Genomic DNA, 25188 nt, shown 5'->3' with positions numbered 1-25188 from the left:
TCAAATCACTCTCGCGAATACGAAGCGTATTATATATTTACAGAAAGTGACAGTGTAGGCGACCATTATTCGCGATGCTAGTAGAATAACTAGCATGCAGAAAATGAGTGTCCTTTATGTGTGACATGGTTTCTCTTTCCTGGAACGGCGCGGTTTCCTTTATATAAATGCCAATGACGTTTCGAATCTGGCGGTTACGTAGTCTTTTAACATATGGTCCGTCGCCTTTGTTTTGCTTGATCACGTGTTTGGGCCCAAGCTTGTACTTTTGGGGTGACAAAAGGTCGATTCATAGAAGATATCTAGACGTAATAGCATGTGCTGTGATAAGATAACTAAAAGTAAGTTGGGTTCCTTTAACTCTTTGTTATCTGATGGCTCTTTGTTAACTGTACCTTATGTCTTTCTGTACATCAATTTGTGGTAGCAGCTGTCACTGTAAAGTTGAAGGCGGTGCAAAAAATCGCATATTTTAATTCGCTTACCAACTAAGCATCTTTAATACTTCGATTTTTAAATCTTTAGTTTTTGCATACTTGTGGTGAAAAAAAAAATAATATATATATATATAATATGTGGTATGCTTAAGTTATCTCTCCTCCGCCTCCCTCCCAGTTTAATCGATTCACTATGCTTGATGGATTTTCTTTTCATTTTTATATAATGTTAAATACTGACAACCCCCTTATTAAGGTTTCTCACCTTGGACTTTCTTGCAAGGTCACTCAGACTTCTTTCAGGCTGACAGGCCAGACTAACCTTGGGCGTCACAGTCAAATTAGATCTAAATGCGCTTCTTCCCCTGGGGGTAGGAAATAGTTTTCAATGGAAAATTTTAGATGCAGCAGTGGAAAATGTTACTAGGAAGTGTAGTTCCTACGAAGTACTATCTGAGTTGCTATGTGCATTTACTTCCGTAGTAGGGTTTGTGTGGTGCTTTCATGCAAGTGATCTATACAGTAATTAAAAGGTGATAAAATTATAATTTGATGATTAACATTGTAATTTACTTTTCAAAATAAATTGTGCTAGAAGCTGGTGCTGTTTTTTTTTTTTTTTATCCTGAAATTTGGTGAGTTAAAATATAATGGTTACTGCCAAAGTAAACTTAATTTTTATATATTTATAAACTGAACGCGTTCTTTAAATATATTTAGTATTTTTGTTGAAAACTGCTTTTTCCATCATAGAATTGGTGATTGCTCAATAGCAAAGTGTGTATAAAGTAGCATTTTTTTTAATATAATATCATTTGTAAAAATTGTGTAGGGCTTCTGGGTCAGTGCCCTTTTATCTTCACATAAATAGACTGGCCCATCTGTTGTTCTGGGTGAAAATGTTGGGACTTTTCTGCCAAACCTCCTGACTAACAGACTTTGCAACATAAGATAAGAATCATGATGAAGGAAGTTGAAATGATGTGGGTTCTTAATGTATATGGTAATGTTCTGAAGAGCTGCTAATTTTTAATTATGACTTCTGTGCAAATTAGCATATATGTAGTGCTTGCATAGCATTGTAATAATAAACGATAATGAGAACTGCTGTGGTGAAAAAATATTGACACTGATAAAGCAGCAAAGGTGGAAAAGAACCATACTGGTCAGATCTATTTTCAGGGACCCTTGAGGGAAACTTAAAGTCACTTATTGTAAATGTTGGTGTGGGGTCTGCTGCAGTTGTTACAACTAGTTCTGCAGAAAGCAAGACTAAGTCAAAGGAATCTCCTAAGAAAAAAAAAAAAAAAAAGAGCCAGAACAATTTGATGACATGGGTTTGCTTTCTTTGATTGATGGATAAGCATCTTATCAAGAATATTATATTATTCCTTGATCACTTTGCATTTTTTTGAAAAATAAATAAATAAAAATATTTTCAGTTATTAAAAAAAATTGCCTAGTTTGGACATAGTTTCTTGTTAAAAAAAGTTTTAATTATTTCTGAAATTATTATTGTTTTGTTACTTTTTTTTCCATAATTAAAATTATGGGAAAAAAAAAAAATATGGAAAGTAAAATGTCTACTACTAAACAGAGATGTGACTCTTATTATTTTTTTTTTTTTCTCCACTGATCCTTTAACTTAAAGAAGAAGAAAAGGAACAAAATTCTAGAAAAGTCCATTGGTCCAGTTACCAATAATTCTTATTGATTTATTGTTCTAAATAATTAAAAGATATGAAAATAAAATGTTAAAAGAACATTAGCACATAGTTGATGCTGTATAATTTTTTTTAGCTTTTAAATATTAATAAGAAATTTCAGATGTTATTCACAGACCTGAAGAATCTGTATAGATCTCCAGGAGTCCATGGGCCACAGTTTGAGAAACGCTGACGTACAATAATCATAATGCATGGAAATAAAATGGACTTTTCAAATACTGTCAAGTAATTACTTAGCAAGATCCACAAAAAATTATATATATATATATATTTTTTTTTTTTTTTATGGGAGTGAAGAACTACACTTTGTTAAAGACTTAGTTAAGAAGCAGAGATTTTTACTTCTGTAAAAATAATTTTTAAATTGATTAAATTTTTTTATGCTATGGTTGATGATGGCTTGATAGATAACCTTGCATATGCCATCGGTTCATTTTGAAGAGACCTACAGCTGAAGGTAAAAACAAAATACAGCCTATCACTTAAAAAGATATCTGTTTGTGTTTACAAGAATAAAGTATATACAAAGGTATATGGGGATAGCAGTTTGTGACATTGCTCATAGTGTTACATTTAATTGCTTAACTTTTCAAGGGGGATGTGGTATTTAATACTTACACATGTCAAACTTGTGAAGAACTGTGCTGATTTGGTTTCTTTTCCTGATGGTCAGATAATTGATAACATGGTCAAAGTTCAAGGCATGTATGACCTGGAAATTTTCCATTGCTCTGAAGATCTGTTTTTGGTATTTTCTATTTTGTGGGCCATAAAGGATGCATTTCTTAAAGTTGCAGTTCAGATTATGGTTCAGTTGCTTCTTAGAGCTCTTGATATTAGGGTGGAGTGAAGCATATTATCATCATCATCATCATTGGAAATCATTGTGCAACTTCAGTGAGTGTGTTAAACAAAATTTTTTTTGAGGTTCTGCCCTTTTTTTATTTTAACTGTGTATTACATATATTTTTTTACTTTATGTAATAACTAGTTTTTGTCCCATGCATGTCATATCCAAGTAGGGATACTTTTTTTTGTTTTTTCTTTAGATTAGGAATCTTCAGAACTGCTTCCTGGTTATACACAGTAATTTTCCATCTTTTATTGATAAAATTACCTGTTTGTTATTTCTGTGATGAGTCAAGTAGTTGAGAAATAATATCATTTTTTTTTTTTTTTTTTTTGTAAAACATGCAACAAGTCCTAATATTTGATAGTTTTCAGTGAGTTTTTTTTTTTTTTTTTAATACTGTAAAGAGAAATGATAAAGACATTTAACAAAACTGTAAAATTAAGATGGATAATTGCTTGTACTGTAGGTATCATATTTTTTTGAAAAAGTTTTGAAAGTTTTCAAAGAATTGAGGTTTAAAAATGCATCCCAGATAACTATGGGTCAGATTAACTGTGCCTGTGTACATTCTAGTTCTTATATAAATAGATGGGTAGTTATTTGCAAATAACTACCCATAATTACATGTAAACACATAAACATATGTAATATGTTTATGTTACTGATTATACTTTTAATTGGTTTTCTAAGATTTCACTTTTTTTCTATTGTGAGATGATTATAAAGAAATCATTTTAATGGTTATAAACTTTTCAGTGCCTTTTTCAGTTTTGAATGTTAGAATCACTGGGTAGTAGTAGATTTTTTACATAGGGTAATTATAAACTTAGGACCAAAAATATAAAACTTGTGCATATTTTGTGGGGTGTTTATTTCTTGCACACTTTGCTGCTTATATTTTCAAAACAAAAGTAGTGTTGTATTGTTTACTTGGACATGTCAAAAAATTTGTTTATTGCACAACTTGACAGTGATTTGAATACCAACATACTGTTTTAGCATGATAGTGCTCAGCATTTCCTCCTGGATGTATGTCATTTCCTTGATGAATATTGCATTAGCAAATAGATTGGAAGCCACTGCCATGGATTGGCTATAGCTGCCAAGGTAATCTGACTTAATCTCTTTTAATTTTTGTTATTGGGGCTTCATGAAGGTTGCTTGTATGCTCCTTGTGTCATTTCAGCAGTGAAGAACTGAAGATGGATGCAGTGCCATACAGCAAGTGAAGAAGGACACATTGGGACATTTGTTGTGTTATAAAAGGAACATACATAAAGCAATTGCAAGCAATATACAGTCAAACTTGTTTATAATGAGCATCGAGGGACCGACAAGATTTCCTCATTATAACCGTTACTTGTTATATCAGTGATAGCGGAGATGGGAAAACCCCTGGGGCTGTTAAACAACGAACACTTTATATCAGTGATGAGTTAAATCTACCTTCTATTTTTTTAAGTTCTCAATAACTTGATAAAAAGATAGATCAAAAAACAAAAGAAATATTAGAGAGAAAAAATAATATATGTATATACCTACATTTGGTCCTTGAGGTTGTCACAGACATTCTCTCAGATATACCAGACAAGCTGTACTTGCTACCTGGGAGTCTAAAACACTGATGGAACTGATATTCGGGTGACACTCAAGTCAAGTGGACCCAATTTCGGTGAAGTCTGGACTGTCTGTGACAGCCAAATCCTCTGCTTACACCCTCATGATGGTGGGACTGTTAGTAATCCTGGGTATAACCCCCATGCACCAGCACACTGTGGGTTATCACCCAGGTATGAACCAACGTAAGCAGGAGTTGAGGTGTGGCACCCACTCCACATGGAGGAATGCTGCCCCTCTGATGTTACCAGGCAATATTAGGTGGTAGATGACTCTCATCAACTGGTGCAATACAACCACTTTGATTATTGGAGGCTTGAAGTGGTGAAACCCACGTTTAGTTTCTAGAACTGAGTTCCGGTAAACCCTTCCCCATTTCTTCCATCATGCAGTATGACTAATGACTTTTGAGGTTATGATGGACATCATGGTGAGATCCGATCTTCCTTACATTTCGAAGGTACAGCTCTAAAACGGTGTTCACAGGCTGGTCGCCAATTAGAACACCGGACCGAACCTATTGGTAACTCTTTAGGAGGCTTCCGGATCAGCTAGTGTATAATCTCACTACCTCTACTCTGCCAGATAGTGACTGGAGGGAGTCCAAGTAGTGTGTATGTGGGGGGCATTGTTGAGGCCATATTATGTCAAGGATCTGAGTATATTCTTACCATGTGTTTTTTTTTTTTTTTTTTCTTTTTTTATGTAAACCCCAAACACGAGAGGTATTAGAACCTATAGTACTTAGTACAGTGCTTGGGTTGGAGGTTGAGAAGACGAAAGAAAATATTTGTTGACATTGGACTTGAACTTCTGTAGACTGTAATTTTCAGAAAATACGTATGAAGGAAGGTTGTGCCAGAAAATGGCAGATGAATTAATAAACAAGGAAGATGAAAAGTTGGTTCAGTGAGTTTGAAGTTGGACAATAAATGGATGTTGGCTGGTGGCGGCACGTGTTCGAACTGTTTTGAAAGAGAGGTTGGTTGGTTGGTTGGTTATTAGGATTTTTATGGCGCATCAGCATCTAAGGCTATAGTGCGCCAATTGAAAGCGAGAGCAGGAATTATAGAAGCCAATTCAGAAGAAAAGTGCCCATGGAAGTATCTGTAGAAGAGGCATACAGCAGAAACAGTACATCTATGAGACATTGAGTGGAGAGACTCTGTTAGAGATGAATCGTTAATTAACCTAACTGCCCTCTTCTGAATGGAATCAAGAAGCCTGAGAGAGATTTTGGGGGCACTGTCCCTGATGTGGGAACAATATTCCATGTTAGGGTAGATTTGCGATTTTTACAGAGTGAACAGCTGTTTGGAAGAAAAGTAACGGCAAGAACGAAAGAGAGAACCCAAGTTTTTTTAGATGCAGAGGAAGCAATATTTGTAATGTGCTTGTGCCAAGAGAGATTAGAAGTCAGGGTAATCCCCAAAAGAGATATATCATTTTGCCTAGAAATCGGAGTGTCACTAAAGATAAGCATAGGAGCAGAAGAATCCTTTTTGCGAGATATAAGACAAGATGAGTTTTAGAAGGATTGAAATCAACTAAGTTATCTTTGCTCCACCGGAGAATTACCTGGAGATCGGCATTTAAGTAATTGGTAGCAGATATTCGAGAAGTTGAAGCTAATTAAGCAGGACAAGGTTTCTCAAAATGAAAGTGGAATGCAATATTCTATCATCGGAAAACTATGGATAGGATTTCCAGTCAGTGGAAGAAGGTCATTAATATGCAAGAGGAAAACAGTGGGGGAAAGAACTGAACCTTGGGGAACACCGACATTAGAGGAGAAGTTAGAAGACAGGGAGCCATCTGCCATCACCCTCAGTGAGCGATCAGAGAGAAAACTGAATAACCAATTACAAAAAACAGTTGGCAAACCATAAGATGGAAGCTTGTTTAGAAGACCTTTATGCCAAACACGATCGAAAACTTTTGAGATGTCAAGAGCAACTACTTGTGTTTCACCGAACTTTTCCATTGAATTAGTACATAAATGGGTAACATGAGCCAGAATATCACCAGTGGATCGACACTGACGGAATCCATACTGGCGATCGTTGATCAGACAGAAGGTTTCTAGTAGTTTAAGAGTTGGCCGTTAATTGATTTCTCCATTACTTTAGAAAGAGTAGAAGTAATTGCAATGGGACGATAATTGGATGGGAGGGATTTGTCACCCTTTTTAGGAACTGGCTGGATATGAGCAAATTTCCAAGCAGAAGGAAAAACACATTTGGAATAAGAAAGTGAAAAAGGCGGCAAAGAACAGAAGTAAGTTCAGGAGCACAGGTTTGGAGAACAAGTGGAGAAATACCATCAGGACCTGGAGCGTTCTTTGCATCAAGATTCGTCAAAATCTTTCTGACGTCCTTTTGACGTAAGACCACAGACGGCATTGAATGGAGCATGTTGGGAATGGTGGGAGGTGTTTTACCAAGATCATTTTAATACACGAATTGGAAAGAAAAAAAGGGTGACAAATCCCTTCCATCCAGTTATCATATCCCATTGCAATTACTTCTACTCTTTCTAAAGTAATGGAGAAAGTGGAGTCCCTCAGGCTTTAGTGCTGGGCCCTTACAGTTTACAATATTTATTAGCAATATTGATGAAGGAATATGAAACTTATTGTCTGTTTGCAGATGGTACATGGTTAATGACAGAATCAAGGCACGGTACTACATTTATCCCAGAATTATATAGTAATTAGTTGGTACCACCTTATTACTATGTTGAAAGAACGTAAAAGTTCTGAGTTGTTTGTAGAGTTGGGAGAATGAGAGAGAGAGAGAGAGAGAGAGAGAGAGAAATAAATAAAATTGACACAATGCGGCAAAGAGATTTTGAGTCAAAGGAGATAAAGAAGAAGAGATTCCAGATTAGGAAGTCTTGGCGAAGAAATATCAGAGTGGACATATATATATATACAAGTATTATCTATTAAACAATGTGATTTTAAAGCAAATAATTAGGACAGATGAGAAAGTTGTGTTCAGACAACTAATAATTGAGATTTTTTGGACCAGAACTGATGCCACATATTTGTGAATGAGGAAGTTTTTGGAGGCTTTTCTGTTTACTCTGATACTTTTGCTATGTTAGTTTGACTGTTTGTGTTATATTGATGGTAATATGACAGTAAAATTAATTGTTTGGCAAAAAAAAAAAAGGTCTTGTAAACAAGTTCCCATCTTACTTTTTGCAAATTGGGTATCAGTCTCAACTTTTTGAATATACACTGCGATTTCTGTAATTGTCAATCTCCAGATAATTCTCCAATGTGACAAAGAAAACTTAGTTAACTTTAATCCTTTTAAAACTCAGTCCTGTGTTATTTCTTGAAAAAAGAAAAGAAAAAAGGGTACTAGTCCTAAAAAGAGTGCTGGCGACACTTCAATTTCTAGGCAAAACTCTGTTATGGGTTGATTACTCTGACTTCTAATCTCTCTCTTGGCATAAGTACAATGCATATATTGCTTCCTCTTGCTCTTAAAAAGTTTTTTTCCTTTGCTTTCGTGGTTACTTTTCTTCTAAACAACTAATCACTCTCTACAAATCTCAAATCTGCTCTACCATGGAATATTGTTGCCACATCTGGTGTCGCATCCCCAAAGCTTTTTGACTCCATTCAAAAGAGGACAGTTGGGTTAATTAATTATCCATCTCTTACAAAGTTAGTCTCTCCACTCTCCATCGCATAGATGTTTCTGCTGTATGCCTTTCTGTACTTCCATAGACACTGTTCTGAATTGGCATATGAATCATCTGATCCTCATATTTCTTGTATATTTCTTCATAAAATTGAATTAATTTACTCAGGATCTTTTAATTTTAACTTATACCATTTATGAAAACATACACAAAGGCTATTCATTTATTTATGTGTATATATGTTTGTTTGTTATTTGGTTTTTAGGAGCATTAGCAACTAAGGCCATATTGCTCCGGGATATGCGGTGGTCATTCCCTGACCTTTCCGCATCCTCCGTATTTGGTGGTAACAGGCTCGGACCGCGGTCTAATCAAGAAGCTTGTGCTAATGTGTGTGTGTGTGTATATATATATGCACACACAGGGTGTCTCAAAAAATATTGGTACAAACATTTAGGGGAGGTAGGTAACATCTAAAGGAATGTGAATTGCATAGGAACCCATAACCAGAAACGTCACGGGAAAGTAGTATCAGAGGCACAAGAAGCAGAAATGACACAAGACAGTAATTAGTGGCAAACATTTATTCGACATAATATTAACAATGGAGTAAGAGATGGATGCATTTCATGATGTTACAACAGATGCTCGAAGGTTCCACGATGAAACGCGATGCATGTGTGACACCAATGCACCATGGATTGGCGGACACGGTCGAACACACCTGGAGTTTCTTTGACAGTAGCAGCAGTGCAGACAAATCTCGCCACGAGATCCATTTCAGCCTCCACAGGCGATTCATACACGATATGTTTGAGTGCCCCCACAGAAAGAAATTAAGGCTCAATAAATCAGGTGAGCGTGAGGACCAGGCAACGGGTCCACCACGGTCAATCCATCGACGTCCAAAACACCTGTTCAAATGGGCAGGCAGCCCGTCATGTTGAAACCAAATGTTGCATCTCACATTTGCTGGAACATCGTCAGCTAACCCTGGTAGAACTTGTTCAAGAAAGATCCGATATTTAGCGGAGTTGACGCAGAATGGTAACAGGTATGGGCCGACTAAGCAGTCACCGACCATACCTGCCCACACATTTATTGTGAAGCAATGCTGTGCCGCATGGGGGGGGGCGCACACCGTGTGGGCCCTCTGCTAATCCATACACTAGGTGCATGTCTGCCAGCTCACAGTTCGTATATCGATGCATGCTCTTCGTGCGACGACTACTGCTTGAATGAGTAAACCAGAAATTTTCCCTCTTCCGAACTGATGAACAGCGCCGTGTACCGACTTACGGTGAAGTTTCCGGTTATGGGTTCCTATGCGATTCACATTCCTTTAGATGTTACCTACCTCCCCTAAACGTTTGTACCAATACTTTTGAGACACTCTGTATATAGTAGTAATATAAAACTGTCAAGAAGAACAATAAGCAGAAAAAAGGAAAATTACAAAAGTTATACGTCTAATACTCCAAAATGCACAGGGCAGCAGTAAAGGAAGCAAAAGGATATGAACAATGTGTGGTTTGAAACATAAATATAGTGTCTGTGAAAATTGAAATGAAAAATACACAAAGTGCCTGAACTAAGAGAAGTTTCAAGGATAGTAGAAACTGGAAGTAAAGTAGTGGTGAAAAAGTGAAGGAATTTGAAAAACCTAGTACAAAAATGAACTGGGACCAAGGAAGTAAACAATATACAAAAAAAATTTTTAGTTCAAATAAATAATAAAGAAATAAAAAAAAAATAAACAAAAAAACATAGTATTCATATGTAAGAGGGCAATTTTAGCAAGAGGTCGAATCAAGGGATGGCAAATATGCAAAATCTGAATACAGTTTATGAAAAAATGATACATGGCTAGGAATTTAAAAGGCGACTACTTCTGACAAATGGTATATGGAATGGTAAAATTCTTGTGGTGTGCAAGGGGAGAATAAGATGGTCAAACGAAAGCGAAAATAGCGAGTGTTTGTATCACCCTCATATTACAATACGAGGATGATACGAACGCTCCAACTATCCTGCATCCTATTGCCATTTTTGCTTGACCATCTTATTCTCCACTACCCCACCCCAAGAATTTTACCAATTGCTTGTCCACACTTTTAAGATCAAATTTCTTTGCAGTATATTTGTATTTTATTTAACATGATTTTAGCGTTAGCATTAGTAGAGGCATTTGATGCAAGAAAGCAAGCTTATGCAGCATCAGCCAAAAAAAAAAAAAAAAAAAAAAAAACCACTTCCACTTCACCCTTCTGTTCGTTCAAAATACCTGTCCAACTGAGCCTTAAACTTATTTAGGCTATCAACTTCCACGACAAGGGATGGAAGTCTGTTCCACCAACCAACCACCCGCTGGCTAAAGGCAAATTTCTGCACGTCTATCCTACATCTGTCTTTCCTCAATTTGAATCAGGTGATTATTCTGAGCGAGAGGAAGAATCCCATCAGCATTGAGCATGCTCAAACCATTCAAGGCTTTATACACCTCTATCAGATCACCTCGCTGGTGCCTAGTCTCCAGACACCATAATTTGCAAAACTTAAGCCTTTCTTCGTAAGAGCACCCCTTTGTTCCATTCACTAATCTTGTTGCCCTTCTCTGTACTCGTTCCAGCAGCTCTACATCCTTCTTGAAATGAGGCCTCCAGACCTGTATACAGTATTCTAGGTGTGGCCTGACCATTGCCTTATACAAGGGAATAATCACCTCCTTATCCCTGCTAGAAAAATTCCTATATATCATTGACAATACACCATGAGCTACTCTTGCAGCCCATCTGCACTGCTCAGAGAACTTCATATCTTCCTGCAAAACCACCCCCAGGTCCCTTTCATTCTCTACCACTGTCAGTGTAGTACCACAGAGTTGATTCGTTGCTCTGGGGTTGCTGTTTCCCATGTGTAGTACTTTACATTTGTCAATGTTAAACTTCATTTGCCACCTCTCAGCCCATCTGCTCAACCTTTCCAGATCCTGTTGCAGCAGCATAGTGTCAGTAGTGTCCTTGACAACCCTGCCTACCTTTGTATTGTCTGCAAACTTCGACATTAAGCTTGATATACCCTCATCAATATCATTTATGAATACAGAAAACAATGGACCTAACACTGAGACCTGAGGGACTCCACTAATAACATTAGTCCACGACGGGCAGTGTCCATTGATTACCACTCTCTGTCTTCTCCCCCTCAGCCACCCCTTTATCTACAGCAGCAATTTGCCTCCAATGCCACACTGCTCCAATTTGTGCAGCAGTCTTCCATGTGCAACAGTATCAAACGCCTTTCTAAGATCCAAGTATATAATATCAAAGTTATTCCCTGCATCCAGTTCCTTTGTGACTGCATCATAGTATCCAATCAAATTGGTCAGGCAAGACTTCCCCTTAACAAAACCATGCTGTGTCCGAGCTATAGCTGAAGTCTTGTCTAAATGATCCTGCAGTGCTTCTTTAACTAGTGCCTACATTAATTTTCCTGGAACAGAAGTTAAACTCACAGGTCTATAATTACTTGTGTCAGCAGGCGCCTCCGTAGCCAGGTGGGAAGGAGCAGCAGTGCGTAGCGCACGCTTCTTGATTAGACCGGGGTTTGAGCCCGTCACCACCAAATACGGAGGATGCGGAAAGGTCAAGGAATGACCACCGCATATCCCGGAGCAATATGGCCTTAGTTGCTAATGCTCCTAAAAAAAAAAAAAACCAAAAACCAAAAAACTTGTGTCAGCCTTTGATCCTCCCTTGTGAATTGGGGTCACATTTGCACATCTCCAGTCTGTGGGTACCTCCCCTGAGTCCAAGGAAGCTCTCATAATTATGGCTAAGGGTTTGCGTACTTCCTTTGCTGCCTCCTTTAATATAACTGGATAGATCCCGTCCACCCCGGGTGCCTTTCTTGTGTTTATCTTCAACAACCTCTCCTCCACCTTACTCTCAGTTATTACAAGATTCTCTAACTTACTGCTAGAGTTGAATACACCTCTGGCTTTCCCCTCGCTAAATAACTCCTCATGTGTGAATGTCGATGCAAAATATTCATTTAGTTTGTTAGCTACCTGAGCAGGATCATCAACAGTTGACCCATCGATATCAAGTGGACCAATCTGATTCATCCCCTTCCTTCTAGAGTTTACATAAGTAAAGAACTCTTTGCTGTTTTTCTTTGCATCCCTTGCCAAAGATTTCTCGTAATCTGCCTTCCCCTGCCTAACCTCCTTTGTAACTTGGTTACAGATCAACTTGTATCTATCATAGGCTTCTGTGTCACTTGTTAATTTGTATGTATCCCATGCATGTTTCTTCTCTGCCATATGCCTCATCAGTTCATCTGACATCCATTTAGGCCTAAACCTTGAACAATATTTTTTAGTTGGTATGTATAGCCTAGTAGCTTCCAAGATAAGTTCTTCGAATGCTTCCCATTTTGCATTTGCTGTTGGTAACATCATCAGTTGGTCCCACTGTATAGAATTTAAATACTGTGTCAGTCCATCGTAATCGCCTTTACGAAAGCAATAACCCTTCCCTTTACCCCTAATGGTAGTTACCTCTTTGAGTAAATCCCGCACTGTCCAGCGATGTCCACTGGCTTCACTTCCTTGGATTTTTATGTATTTCTTAACTAATAGCATAACCCCTCCTCCCTTCCTATCCAGTCTATCCTTTCTGTAGATGTTGTACTCCCCAAATTCCAGTTCTGCATTTCTTATATCTGTGTGACACCACATCTCTGATATCCCAACAATATCTGCCTTTGATGTTTTGAGCAATACCTCAAATTCATCAAATTTATTTACTAAACTCCTAGCATTGGTGTACACGCAAGTATACATGCACCTATTTCTATTCTTAGCTACCCTAACACAACCCATGTGTTTACTTGTACTGCAATGACTCCCGGCAGTTTCTGAAATATCCTGCATCTTGTTTTTCAGGCTTCTGCTCATTCCAATAGAAGCAGTGCAAGAATCTCTTTTACCTCTGCCAGTGGCTACTGTTAATCTATTCGTCTTTGTCTTCCCCCCAAGCTAGCAGTTTTCCGACCCACCTAACACTGCCTCTATAGCATCAGCAAATATTCTTGCACCCTTTCTATTTAAGTGTATCCGATCCGTGTAGAAGCAATCTCTCCTGTTAACAAGTACAGTACAGGCTGAAAAAAAATTCTACCCCTTGAGCCTTGCACAATCTTTCCAGGGCTGAATTGATCGACAAGGCTCTCATCATATACTCCCTCCTATCGTGTCTGGCCACGATAGGAGGGAGTATATAGTTCACATTACACTTTTGTATATTTGTATTAAATTTAAAATTACATTATTAACTTAAATTTTACACTGCGTTGGGACTACCTTGTCGGTTAGTATTACGATAAAGCCGCATATTTGCCCGCCTTTTTCTAATACTGTAGACAAGTTTGGAAATGCGGTGCCTGATACATGGTCAGGAGTAGTCCCCTGATGAAATTTCTGGCCATGTATCATTTTTTTCATTAATTGTATTCAGATTTTGCATATTTGCCATCCCTTGATTTGACCTCTTGCTAAAATTTCCCTCCCATATCTGAATACTATGTTATTTATTTATTATTTATTTGAACCAAAAAAATTTTTGTATATTGTTTGCTTCCTTAGTCCGAGTTCATTTTTGTACTAGGTTTTTCAAATTATTTCACTTTTTCACCACTACTTTACTTCCTTTAAACTTATCTTATCGTAGTTTATATATATATAAATAAATGAATAGCCTTTGTGTATATAGAACTTTTTTAACACTTAATTTTAAAAAATTATTAATGAAACTGTACTATGTTTCAAGTTAGCCAATAGAAAATTTTGTCAAACAGATTTTTCAAATACAGTATATGAAATCCCTTATATATAATTGTTATCATTTCAAGCAGAAGCTGATAAGAGCAGTTTTACACTGTAATAGTATAAATTGTGGGATTAATGCACCTGTGAACTTGTGCAGTAATTAAATATAAGGTGTAAACTTAAAGATATATATACTTTTCCAGTCATTATCAAAAATGTACCTTACATAGCAGGTGTAATTTTAATCTGAAGATGGCATTTTGATTACATTTATGGGTCATAGTCTCTCTATAGTAGAAACAATTAGCATTGTTCTTAACTTCCTTTTAACATTATAGATAATTATATCTAGGAAAGATATACTGTTATCTCAATTGCTTATATGGTTTGGTGTTTCAGCTTCTGTCATAGTGGTGGTGGTGGTGCTATTAATTGCAATTCTTGGTGATGGTAGAGGTTGTGGTTTTCAACAGACTATTTTATGCTAAACTGCTTTTGAAATAAAGGGTTCTTCGTTTATTATTGAGATTTTAACAAGCCACAATGAATAACAAAGGTGAAGATAGTGCTTTGGCATTTGAAGCTGCTAATTTAGCTATCCGGAAGATGAGTAGACATTCTACAGGAGAATCTATTGGATCTAAACCTGTAAGTATATACAAAAGACCTTCCTTTGGGTTTTTGCAACAGTGTAATTTGCTTTCCACAGCACATTTTAATTGTTTGTTAGTTAGCTAAGGAAGTGTTTGGTTATATTCATTATCATGTAATAATTATCTGTAATGTATAACGCTTACTAAAAGTTTAATAGTTGTTTTTAAAAATTCTATGCTTTTAAAACTTAAGTTTAAGGCAATTTTCAAATGAATTTACAAAATTTATTATTCAGTATCATCAAAATATCTAATATGCCAATATTCTGTATAAAATTTATTCCTTATGCTATGACAACATAACATAATTCTTACACAGAAAAGCTATCACTGGAGTGTCCAATTTGTTTCACTTTATGTGAAATGTAAGTGGGGATAGTGAACACACATACACATGAGAGAGAGAGAGATGAAATTTTCAAATCCATTCACAATTTTTTTTTTTTTTGCTTTACATGTTATTTGAACTTTGTCATTTCTTTACTTTTACTTGAAAAAAAGTTTATTACTTTCTTACTAAAAACACTCAGAAGTCAGTAAATTTATTAAAAAGAAAAAGGTCTACCTGTCTTGTCTGTAAGATTTGTGTAGGCAGTATTGTCTAGGTTCCTCCGTAGCCAGGTGGGAAGGAGCAGCAGTGCGTTGCACACGCTTCTTGATTAGACCAGGGTTCGAGCCCGTCACCACCAAATACGGAGGATGCGGAAAGGTCAGGGAATGACCACCGCGTATCCCGGAGCAATATGCCCTTAGTTGCTAATGCCCCTAAAAAACAAAACAAAAAAACAAAGTATTGTCTAGTGCTTAGGTTTTGTTTTTAATAAGCAATATTACTACTGCTTTTGTTATGGGATGATTTTTGTTTAAAAAATTAAGGTTGGAATTATTTACATTATCTTTAATAAGGAACTGTGCATTTATTTTTTATAAGAACTGCTAAATGCAACTTATATATATATATATATATATATATATATATATATATATATATATATATATTTTTTTTTTTTTTTTTTTTTTAGTTAGTTTTGTAATAAAATGCTGGTTTTCCCAACAATTTTTTTTTTAATTTGATAAGTGGTCCATTGAATGAATTGCATCTTTGAGAGTAAAATTTTATGAGAGTAAAAATTTATGAAATGATTGTCATTAAAAATTTTTTTTCTTATCATGAGTTTTGGATGATCTATAGCACATGCTATATTGAAATACATTTTTTGTGCAAGAGATGATAAATCAAAAAAAAAATTATTTTTCAGTCAAGTTCCTTGTCTTTTTTATGATCAGAATGATAAGAGGAGGAGGAATTGTTTCTAGTTTTCTTTCCATTCTGATGTCAGATAACAGTTATTCTAGAGAATTGTGAGTGTATTCTGCGAAAACTGTTTCATATTTAATTCATGTCCGGTTGTCAGGGAAATGAAATAGTTCCTGGTTTTTCCTTCTTGCTGACCTTGAGCTTTATATGTATGATTATGTGGATATATTTCCAATGTAGTTGAACACTTCATTTCCTTACATTAGGATACAGTCAACACCACTTTTGTCAGTAAGTGTCATCATGTCTTGTTTACCTAAATCTTAAGGTAGTAGCAGTAATTTTTCTGTGGTTTGCCTAAATCTTAAGTAGTAGCAGTAATTTTTTTGTGGGCATATTATTAAAATTTCTTCCTTTTTCTTTGCACAGTTCTCAGTACTCCACTAAAATTAATTTCTACCATGCTATTTTTAATTTATTCCGTGCTACTTTTTTTAAAAAAAATAAGTAAAAAAATGTAAAAGTAATTTTTTTTTTCTAATTTTCACTTTATAATATGAATCAATTTTGTGTGTGACTGTGTTCACACACATACACATTGATTTCATCAGACCTTTTTCAAAATGTTTACTATTGCATATTTTCTTTAATTTTTTATTACCATATAAATTTCCATTTTGCACTGAATGCTGAAAACTGCTACATATACAGTGGGTTCATTAAACACGTTCATGACATTCCAAGATCTGATGTTTGCATGCTACATGTTTTGGTTACTACTATTCTTTTGTTATTTATCAGTTCTATGCTTGCATAATACCAGTTCTTTACTTCAGTAATATAGCTGCTTAACCTTTCTATTAAGAGATATGAGTTGTAAATTTAACTAAGTTAATTGTTTTGGTTGAGAAAGCCAAGTTAAGAAATCAGTTCAGTTAATTGTTTTTATATATTATTGTTTAAGCAGGAGGATTAAGAAAATATGTTGCCACAGAAGCCAATGCGCCAACAACTACAAAAAAAAAAAAAAAAAGACCCTATCTCTTTTAGAGTCAGCATTTATGTGCTGAATAGATAAACAATTATTTTGTGTTCAATTAATAGTCATTTTCTATTGTATGTGTGTCTTGCTTGCTTCAAATCCCTTGACAAATAAAACTTTATGTAGCTTGCTTCCTAGCATCATTTTGCCACTGTTAATACTAATGTATCCTATATCAGGTTGTTTATTCACACAAATATTATAGTGGTGGCAAAAAAAGCTTTAAACACCTCCTTAATTTTTCATGTTTTAAGGAATTATATAGTCAAGTGTTGGAATTAGTGATTATTCCACTCCACTGCCTTTGCGCTGATTTCAAAGGTTTTAAATTTTTTTTCTTCTTCTTTTCTTTTTAGTATCTCAAGTGGTTTCCAAGATATGTAAAACCATTACTAGACAAACAGAGAGGAACGTGTGTTTTTCCAATTAGGTAATGGCTGCTTTCTACTAAATTTTTGGTAGAAAGCTGGTAGTGGTAGTAGTAGTAGTATTGTGCTTACTCCTCTAAAACATTTGTGAGTTCTATTATATAAAAAGGGCAATTTTGCCCTAATTCTATATTCCACTTCATCCCAGTGATTTTCAGTTTAAGATCAGAGCTCTGTGTAGGCCGCTGCAATGTTTTGAGCTCAACGATAGTCAGAGGTAGAAGGGAATTGTCAAGGAAGAGAAGAATGTTGATATCCAGGCTGCTGCAATGTTTTGATCTCAATGATAGTTAGAAGTAGAAGGGAATCACCAAGAAAGAGAAGAATGTTGATATCCAGGGTCCTGAGCTGGATATCAACATTCTTCTCCTTCTTGGTGATTCCCTTCTACTTCTCTCACTCTCTCAGGGTAACTGGGTAATATTTTTTTTGGATGGTGCAGCATAAGCCTCTGGCTTCCTTGCACCATGTAGCTAATAATAATATCAGCCTATTCTCTTCAAATAAAGTGGTGATACCTTTTGCTTTATGATACAGAGTGTAGTCAAGTTGGAAGATATAAAGGCTGCCTCCATAAAATTGCCAAAATGTAGGATACACAGAATTTTCAATATCAGTGGTATTCATGGTTCCATAAGAATCATTACAAACGCTTGAACTGCCAGAAGAATTCATCCTTCATTGTTCCGATCAGAATTATTTGTATTAGCAATGGCAAATGATGCAAGAAAGCAAGCTTATACACATCAGCAAAAAAAAAAAAAAATTCTGTAGCAGGTTCATAATATGTCCTGCCACTAGCATATGTAACGTGTTTTACATTTAAGAGTCATCGGCAGGTATTAAAATTTTCAAATATTAATAAAATTCATGAATAATAATATAACAATGTTTTTATTTTACTGAAATCGGTTACTGAAAGTATTGGTCTGTGATGACTAAAGTAGGATATATATAATTTTTACATTGAAGAGTTCACGACTATATACATCATCTGTAGTTGTTCCATTGCGTGTAGTATTTATCAAAAGATCTGATGACACTTCCAAGTTGAAAAATGTTTTCATAAATGTGAACTCTTTTTCAGCCTCAGAGTATAATTGTAAAGAAAAAAAGTACATTCAATCTGAAAACACCAGTTGACTTGAAACCAGATGTGTTTTCGAATTAATGCATTTCCCAGTTTCCAAAAAATTTTTTGTATCTTAAAACCTTAATATTTCTGTTTTTGAATTCCTTAGCTTTCCAAGGATATGCTATATATCCACATTATCCCATTTATTACATGAGAAATTTCTTTGATCATATTTCCTTTCCAGGATAGTGGAAAATATGTTCATATTTTCCACTATCCTGGAAAAACTGCAATTTTCAGAGGTTTGAAAGTTTTTCCTCTAGTATAGAGCTAAGATGAAGCTCCGTGCAAAATTCCATTAAATTTGGTCCAGTAGAAGATAAATTATTGTTGCATTCATACAAGTATGATTCCAACAATACAAGTTACAATAATTCACTTCTGGCAGAAGCTGAAGATGACACCGCTTCCGTAATGCTTTTCACATGGTGGTTTTTTGTTACAAAATTTTTGGAATACCGCCAGTTCATCTAACATCCATTTAGGTCTAAACCTTGAACAATATTTCTTCGTTGGTATGAAAAGCCTAGTAGCTTCCAAGATTAATTCATTGAATACTTCCCATTTTAAATTTGCTGTTGGTAACATCATCAGTTGGTCCCACCGTACAGAATTTAAATACTGTCTCAGACTACCATAGTCACCTTTACGACAGCAAAAACCCTTCCCTTTACCCCTGATGATAGTTACCTCTTTCCTTAATGCCACACTGCTCCAACAAACTAAATGAGTCTTTTGCATCTACATTCACAAATGAGGAGTTATTCAGGGAGGGGAATGCCAGAGGTGAATTAAACTCTGGCAGTGAGCTAGATGATTTTGTAATAACTAAGAGCAAAAGTATGCCTAACTTTTCTAGATCCTGTTGCAGTAGCATACTGTCATTACTGTTTTCAGGGTGGTTATTAACCACCCTGCAAACCTTTGTATCATCTGCAAACTTGGACGTTAAGCCTGATATGCCTTCTTCATTATCATTGATAAATATAGAAAACAACAATGGGCCCATCACTGAACCTTGGAGGACTCCACTAATAACATTAGTCCATGAAGAGCAGTGTCCATTGATTACCACACTGTCTTCTCCTATTCAACCATCCCTTTATCCATTACAGCAAGATTACTTCATTGAATGCTTCCCATTTTAAATTTGCTGTTGGTAACATCATCAGTTGGTCCCACCATACAGAATTTAAATACTGTCTCAGACTACCATAGTCACCTTTACAACAGCAAAAACCCTTCCCTTTACCCCTGATGATAGTTACCTCTTTCCTTAATGTCACACTGCTCCAATTTTTACAGCAGTCGTTTGTGTGCCACAGTATCAAAAGTTTTCCTGAAAGCCAAGTATATGATATCGAAATAATTTTTTGCATCCATTTCCTCTGACCACATTGTAGTGACCAGTCAAATTGGTCAAACAAGATTTCCTCTTAACAAACTCATGCTGTGTTTGAAGTATAATTGCAGCCTTGTCTAGATGATCCTGCATTACTTCTTTTACTAGTGACTTCATTATCTTCCCTGAAACAGAAAATAAACTAACAGGTCTGTAAAAGAAGTAATGTTAGTAAAGTTAGTATGCCTTTGACCTCACTTTGTAAATTGGGGATACATTTGCACATCTCCAGTCCACGTGCACCTCTCCCGAATCTACAGATGCTCTCATAATTATGGCTAAGGGTTTGCTTACTTTCTTAGCTGCTTCTCTTAATATAATTTAATAGATTCCCATCCACCCCAAGTGTCTTTCATATGTTTAATTTCAACAATTTCTCTTTCAACTTCCTCTTAGTTATTACAAAATCATTTAGCTCCCTATTAGTGTTTGATAAACTTCCGGCATCCCTTTCCCTAAAGAATTCCTCAGCAACCTGAGCAGGATTATCTAGTGGACTAATTTGATTCATCCCCTGCTTTCTACTGTTTATGTAAGTAAAGAAGTGTTTGCTGTTTTTCTTTGCATCTTTTGCCAAAGATTTCTTCTAATCTGCCTTTTCTAAACTAGTTTATATCTACCATTGGTCTCTTTGTTGCCTGATAATTTAATTCCATGCACTTTTCTTCTCTGCCACGAGTTTCATCATTTCATCTTACATTCATTTAGGCCTATATCTTGAAGGGTTTTTGTTAGTATGAAAAGCATAGTAGCTTTTGTGATTAATCCTTTGAATGCTTCCCATTTAGAATTTGCTGATGGTACCATCATCTGTTGGTCCCACTATATAGAATTAAAAACTGAGACCACTGTAGTCACCTTTACAAAAGCAAAAACCTCTCCCTTTATTCTTGATGGTAGTTACACCTTTAAATAAATCCCAAATCAATACACTGTCATCACTGCCATCTAGTAGTTCTTTTATCTGCAGATTCATAATGCATGAAGAATCACTGCTGATAATTAGATCAAGAGTATTACTCTCTTTTGTTGCCTCTCTGACATGCTGCTGTAGAAAACAGTCATCCAGTAAATCCACAGAAGTCTTTCTAGTTTGTGAGTGACCAACCCACGAGTTCCAATCAATATCTGGAAAGTTAAAATCCCCCATTATAAGACATGCTGATATACTGGCCCTCCACTCTATTGCTCTGTACAGCTGTTTGTTGTACTCATCAGAATCACTAGGCCTTTAACACACTCTTACTCTCATTTTTGCTTGCCTACTGCATATGTCACATCAGACTGACTCAACCTTGCACTGACCACCCATGTTAACTGTATGCACTGCCTTAGATTTTATGTACTTCTTAACTTAGAGCATAACCCCTCTTCCTATTCTGTTGTCCTTTCTTTGTACAGTTCTGCAAATTACAGCATCTGGACACTAGGCACCCGTGGGGTGAACTCATTGAGGTGTATAAGGCCTTGAAAGGGTTGAGCATGCTCAATGCTAATAGGATTCTTCCCCTTGCTCAGATTATGAACCTGACAGGGCATAAATTCAAATTGAGGAAAGGCAGTTGTGGAATATATGTGTGGAAATTTGCCTTTAGCCAGCAGGTAGTTGATTGCTGGAACAAACTTCCATCTGTCATTTTGGAAGTTGATAGCTTAAATAAATTCAAGTCAGAATTGGACAAAAGTTTTAGAGGGAATGAATGTGTGAAATGGTTTTTTTTTTGGCTGATGCCACATAAGCTATCAACTCTACTTCAAATTCTGCATCCCTTATAGCTGAGTGACACCATGTCTCTGAAATCCCAACAGTGTCTGCCCTTGATGTCTTAACCAGCACTTCAAATTCATCAAATTTATTTACTATACTTCTAGCATTGGTGTGCATGCAAGTATACATGCGCCTGTTCTTACTCTTAGTTTTCCTAACACATCTCTTGTATTTACCTGTTTCATGATGACTCCCAGCAGTTTTTGAAATCCCCAGTACCTTGCTTTCAAGGCTGCTGCTCATTCTGATAGAAGCAGCGCAAGAATCACTTTCACCTCTGCCTGTGGCTAATGTTAATCTATTGGCCTGTGTATTGCTCTAAGCTAGCAGTTTTCCAATCCATACACTGGCTCGATAGCATCAGCATATATTCTTGCACTCTTTCTATTTAAGTGTATATCATCCCTGTAGAAGCAGTCTCTCCTGTTAACAAGCACAGACCACACTGTGAAAAATTCTACTCAATAAGCCTAGCACATTCTCTTCAGAGCCGACTTGATTTGACACTCTCATCATATACTTGCCGACCGGGCTAGCCGAGTGGGTAAAGTACCTGCCCGGCAACCCAAAGGTCGCGGGTTCGATTCCTGCCTCGGGCTTGGATCAAAGTACTGCAAAAACCTTGGAAGGTGCAATATGGCCACAGAAGCCGATGCGCCAACAACTACCAAATCAAAAAAAAAAAAAAAAAAAATCATCATATACTCTCTCCTATGGTATCTGGGCAGAATTTCAGACACTTTCATATTTAAAAAACTGTGTGCTCATTCAGGATCTGCTAATCAAAATTGCATATAAAGCCATAGAATTTTAAGACTTCATATTGCAATAGGAATTTAGCCGACAAAAAGTCTGCATAAAAATAATAGAAACAAAGTTCTTGCCAAAAACCGGTGAACATTTTAAAAATGTTGACAGTTTTCAGAATGATAACGCATGTTGCCACTACATAAATATTGTCCAGAACTGCTGCAAGGATTGAGTAACCTGGTTACTCTGTCCTTGCATACATGGTTAGTTCCAGACTTTTGAGACCTATAGAAAACTTTTAATATAAAATTGCATGTGTTGCTTTGAAAGGAGGCCTTCAAACAAGAATGAATATAATGGTGTTTGTTATCTCACAATATCAACACTAGACAGATGCTTCTGAAAGTGAATCATTTAGCACTGGAAAGATGTAGAATAATCATGAAAACAATGTTTGCTTCCAAAATACTGTTGTAAAGTGCACAGTATTATTGATTTATATAAGAGAGGTACTGTATAATGATATGAAATTAATTTGATTCCAGTTATTTCTACCTTGTGAACCATTTAAGAAATAATGTTCAAGAAATAACAATATACCATGCTGAGTTAATTTTTAAATACCTTCCGATTACCATCCTACACTCCCACTTGTGTTTTGCTGAGTTAAATATTATGAAATGGTTCTCATTTAAAATCATCCCCCATTATTCCCATCCACCCCAAGTGTCTTTCATATGTTTAATTTCAACAATTTCTCTTTAAACTTCCTCTCAGTTATTACAAAATCATTTAGCTCCTTATTAGTGTTTGATAAACTTCCGGCATCCCTTTCCCTAAAGAATTCCTCAGCAACCTGAGCAGGATTATCGAGTGGACTAATTTGATTCATCCCCAGCCCAAAAAAGCACCCCGAACTTGAATGGTTATTAGATCCTATAGTATTCTAGTACCATGTATGGGTTAAGAAGAAAGAAAAAATTTTGACACTGAATTTATGTGTATTGCAATTTTCAGGAAATATCGTAAGAAGGAAAGTTGTTAGGTTGTTCAAAAGAAAGGGAATGAATCTGATTGGTCCACTTGACATCGATGGTTTGACTGTTGATGATCCTGCTCAGATAGCAAACAAACTGAATGAGTATTTTGCATCTACATTCACACATGAGGAATTATTCAAGTTTGAAAATGGCAGAAGGTTATCAAATTGTAGCAGGATACTTAATGATTTTGTAATAACTGAGAGCAAAGTGGAGGAGAAATTGTTCAAGTTAAACATAAGAAAAGCACCTGGGGTGGATGGGATCTATCCAGTTATATTAAAGGAGGTGGCAAAGCAACTAAGCAAACCCTTAGCCATAATTATGAGAGCATCCTTGGACTCGGGGGAGGTTCCCACAGACTGGAGATGTGCAAATGTATCCCCAATTCACAAAGGGGGATCGAAGGGTGACACGAGTAATTACAGACCACTTAGTTTAACTTCTGTTCTGGGTAAAATAATGGAGTCACTGGTTAAAGATGCATTGTAGGATCATCTAGACAAGACTGCAGCAATAATTCAGACACAGCATGGGTTTGTTAAGGGAAAGTCTTGTCTGACAAATTTGATAGGATATTATGATGTGGTTACAAAGGAACTGGATGCAAAAAATAATTTTGATATCATATATTTGGATTTCAGGAAAGCTTTTGACACTGTTGCGCATGAAAGACTATTGTACAAATTGGAGCAGAATGGTATTAAGGGTAAGTTGCTACAATGGATAAAAGGATGGTTAAGTGGGAGAAGACAGAGGGTGGTAATCAATGGGTGCTGCTCTTCATGGACTAATGTTATTAGTGGAGTCCCACAGGGTTTGGTGTTGGGTCCAGTGTTGTTTTGTATATTTATCAATGATATTGATGAAGGTATATCAGGCTTAATGTCGAAGTTTGCAGATGATACAAAGGTTGGCAGGGTTGTTAATGACGGTAATGGCACTGTGCTACTGCAACAGGATCTAGATAATTTGGGGAGATGGGCTAAGAAGTGGCAACTGAAGTTTAACCTTGACAAATGCAAAGTACTGTATATGGGTAGAAGTAACCCCCAGAGAAACATATCAACTGTGTGGTACTACACTTAAGGTGGTAGAAAATGAAAAAGACCTGGGAGTAATTGTGCAGGCAGATATGAAGTTTTCTGAGCAATGCAGACAGGCTGCCAGGGCAGGTCATGGGGTTTTGTCAATGATATATAGGAATTTTGCTATCAGGGAAAAGGATGTGATTATCCCTCTGTATAAGGCAATGGTCAGGCCACGCCTTGAGTAATGCGTACAGGTCTGGAGGCCTCATTTTAGGAAGGATGTAGATTTACTTGAGCGTGTACAGAGAAGGGCAACAAGATTGGTGAAGGGAATGAAGGGATCCTCTTACCAAGAGAGGCTTAAGTTCTGCAAATTGCAGTGGCTGGAGACTAGGCACCTGTGTGGTGATCTGATTGAGATGTATAAGGCCTTGAATGGATTGAGCACGCCGAATTCTGATGGGATCCTTCCACTTATTCAGATTACGAACCTAAGGGGGCATAAATTCAAATTAAGAAAGGACAGATGTAGAATAGTAGAATAGATGTGCGATAATTTG

General features: G+C 36.3%; 1 protein-coding gene across 1 annotated transcript in view; it reads left to right on the top strand.

Moving 5' to 3' along the window:
• The first annotated feature begins 239 nt into the window (after positions 1-239).
• LOC150090530 (proton-coupled amino acid transporter 1) overlaps positions 240-25188 on the top strand; it is a 144817-nt gene continuing 119868 nt past the window's right edge. Inside the window, exons 1-2 of the mRNA XM_090378337.1 lie at positions 240-341; positions 14521-14769. Coding sequence (XP_090234463.1) covers positions 14665-14769 — 105 coding nt within the window. The 5' untranslated portion in view covers positions 240-341; positions 14521-14664. The remainder of the gene's footprint in view (positions 342-14520; positions 14770-25188) is intronic.

The sequence above is a fragment of the Mastigoproctus giganteus genome, chromosome 1, assembly GCF_048544385.1.
Source record: "Mastigoproctus giganteus isolate SK-2022 chromosome 1, ASM4854438v1, whole genome shotgun sequence".
In the NCBI taxonomy this organism is placed as follows: Eukaryota; Metazoa; Arthropoda; class Arachnida; order Uropygi; family Thelyphonidae; genus Mastigoproctus; species Mastigoproctus giganteus.
The sequence above is the reverse complement of the archived record's forward strand: the minus strand, read 5'-3'. Positions and strand labels throughout refer to the sequence as shown.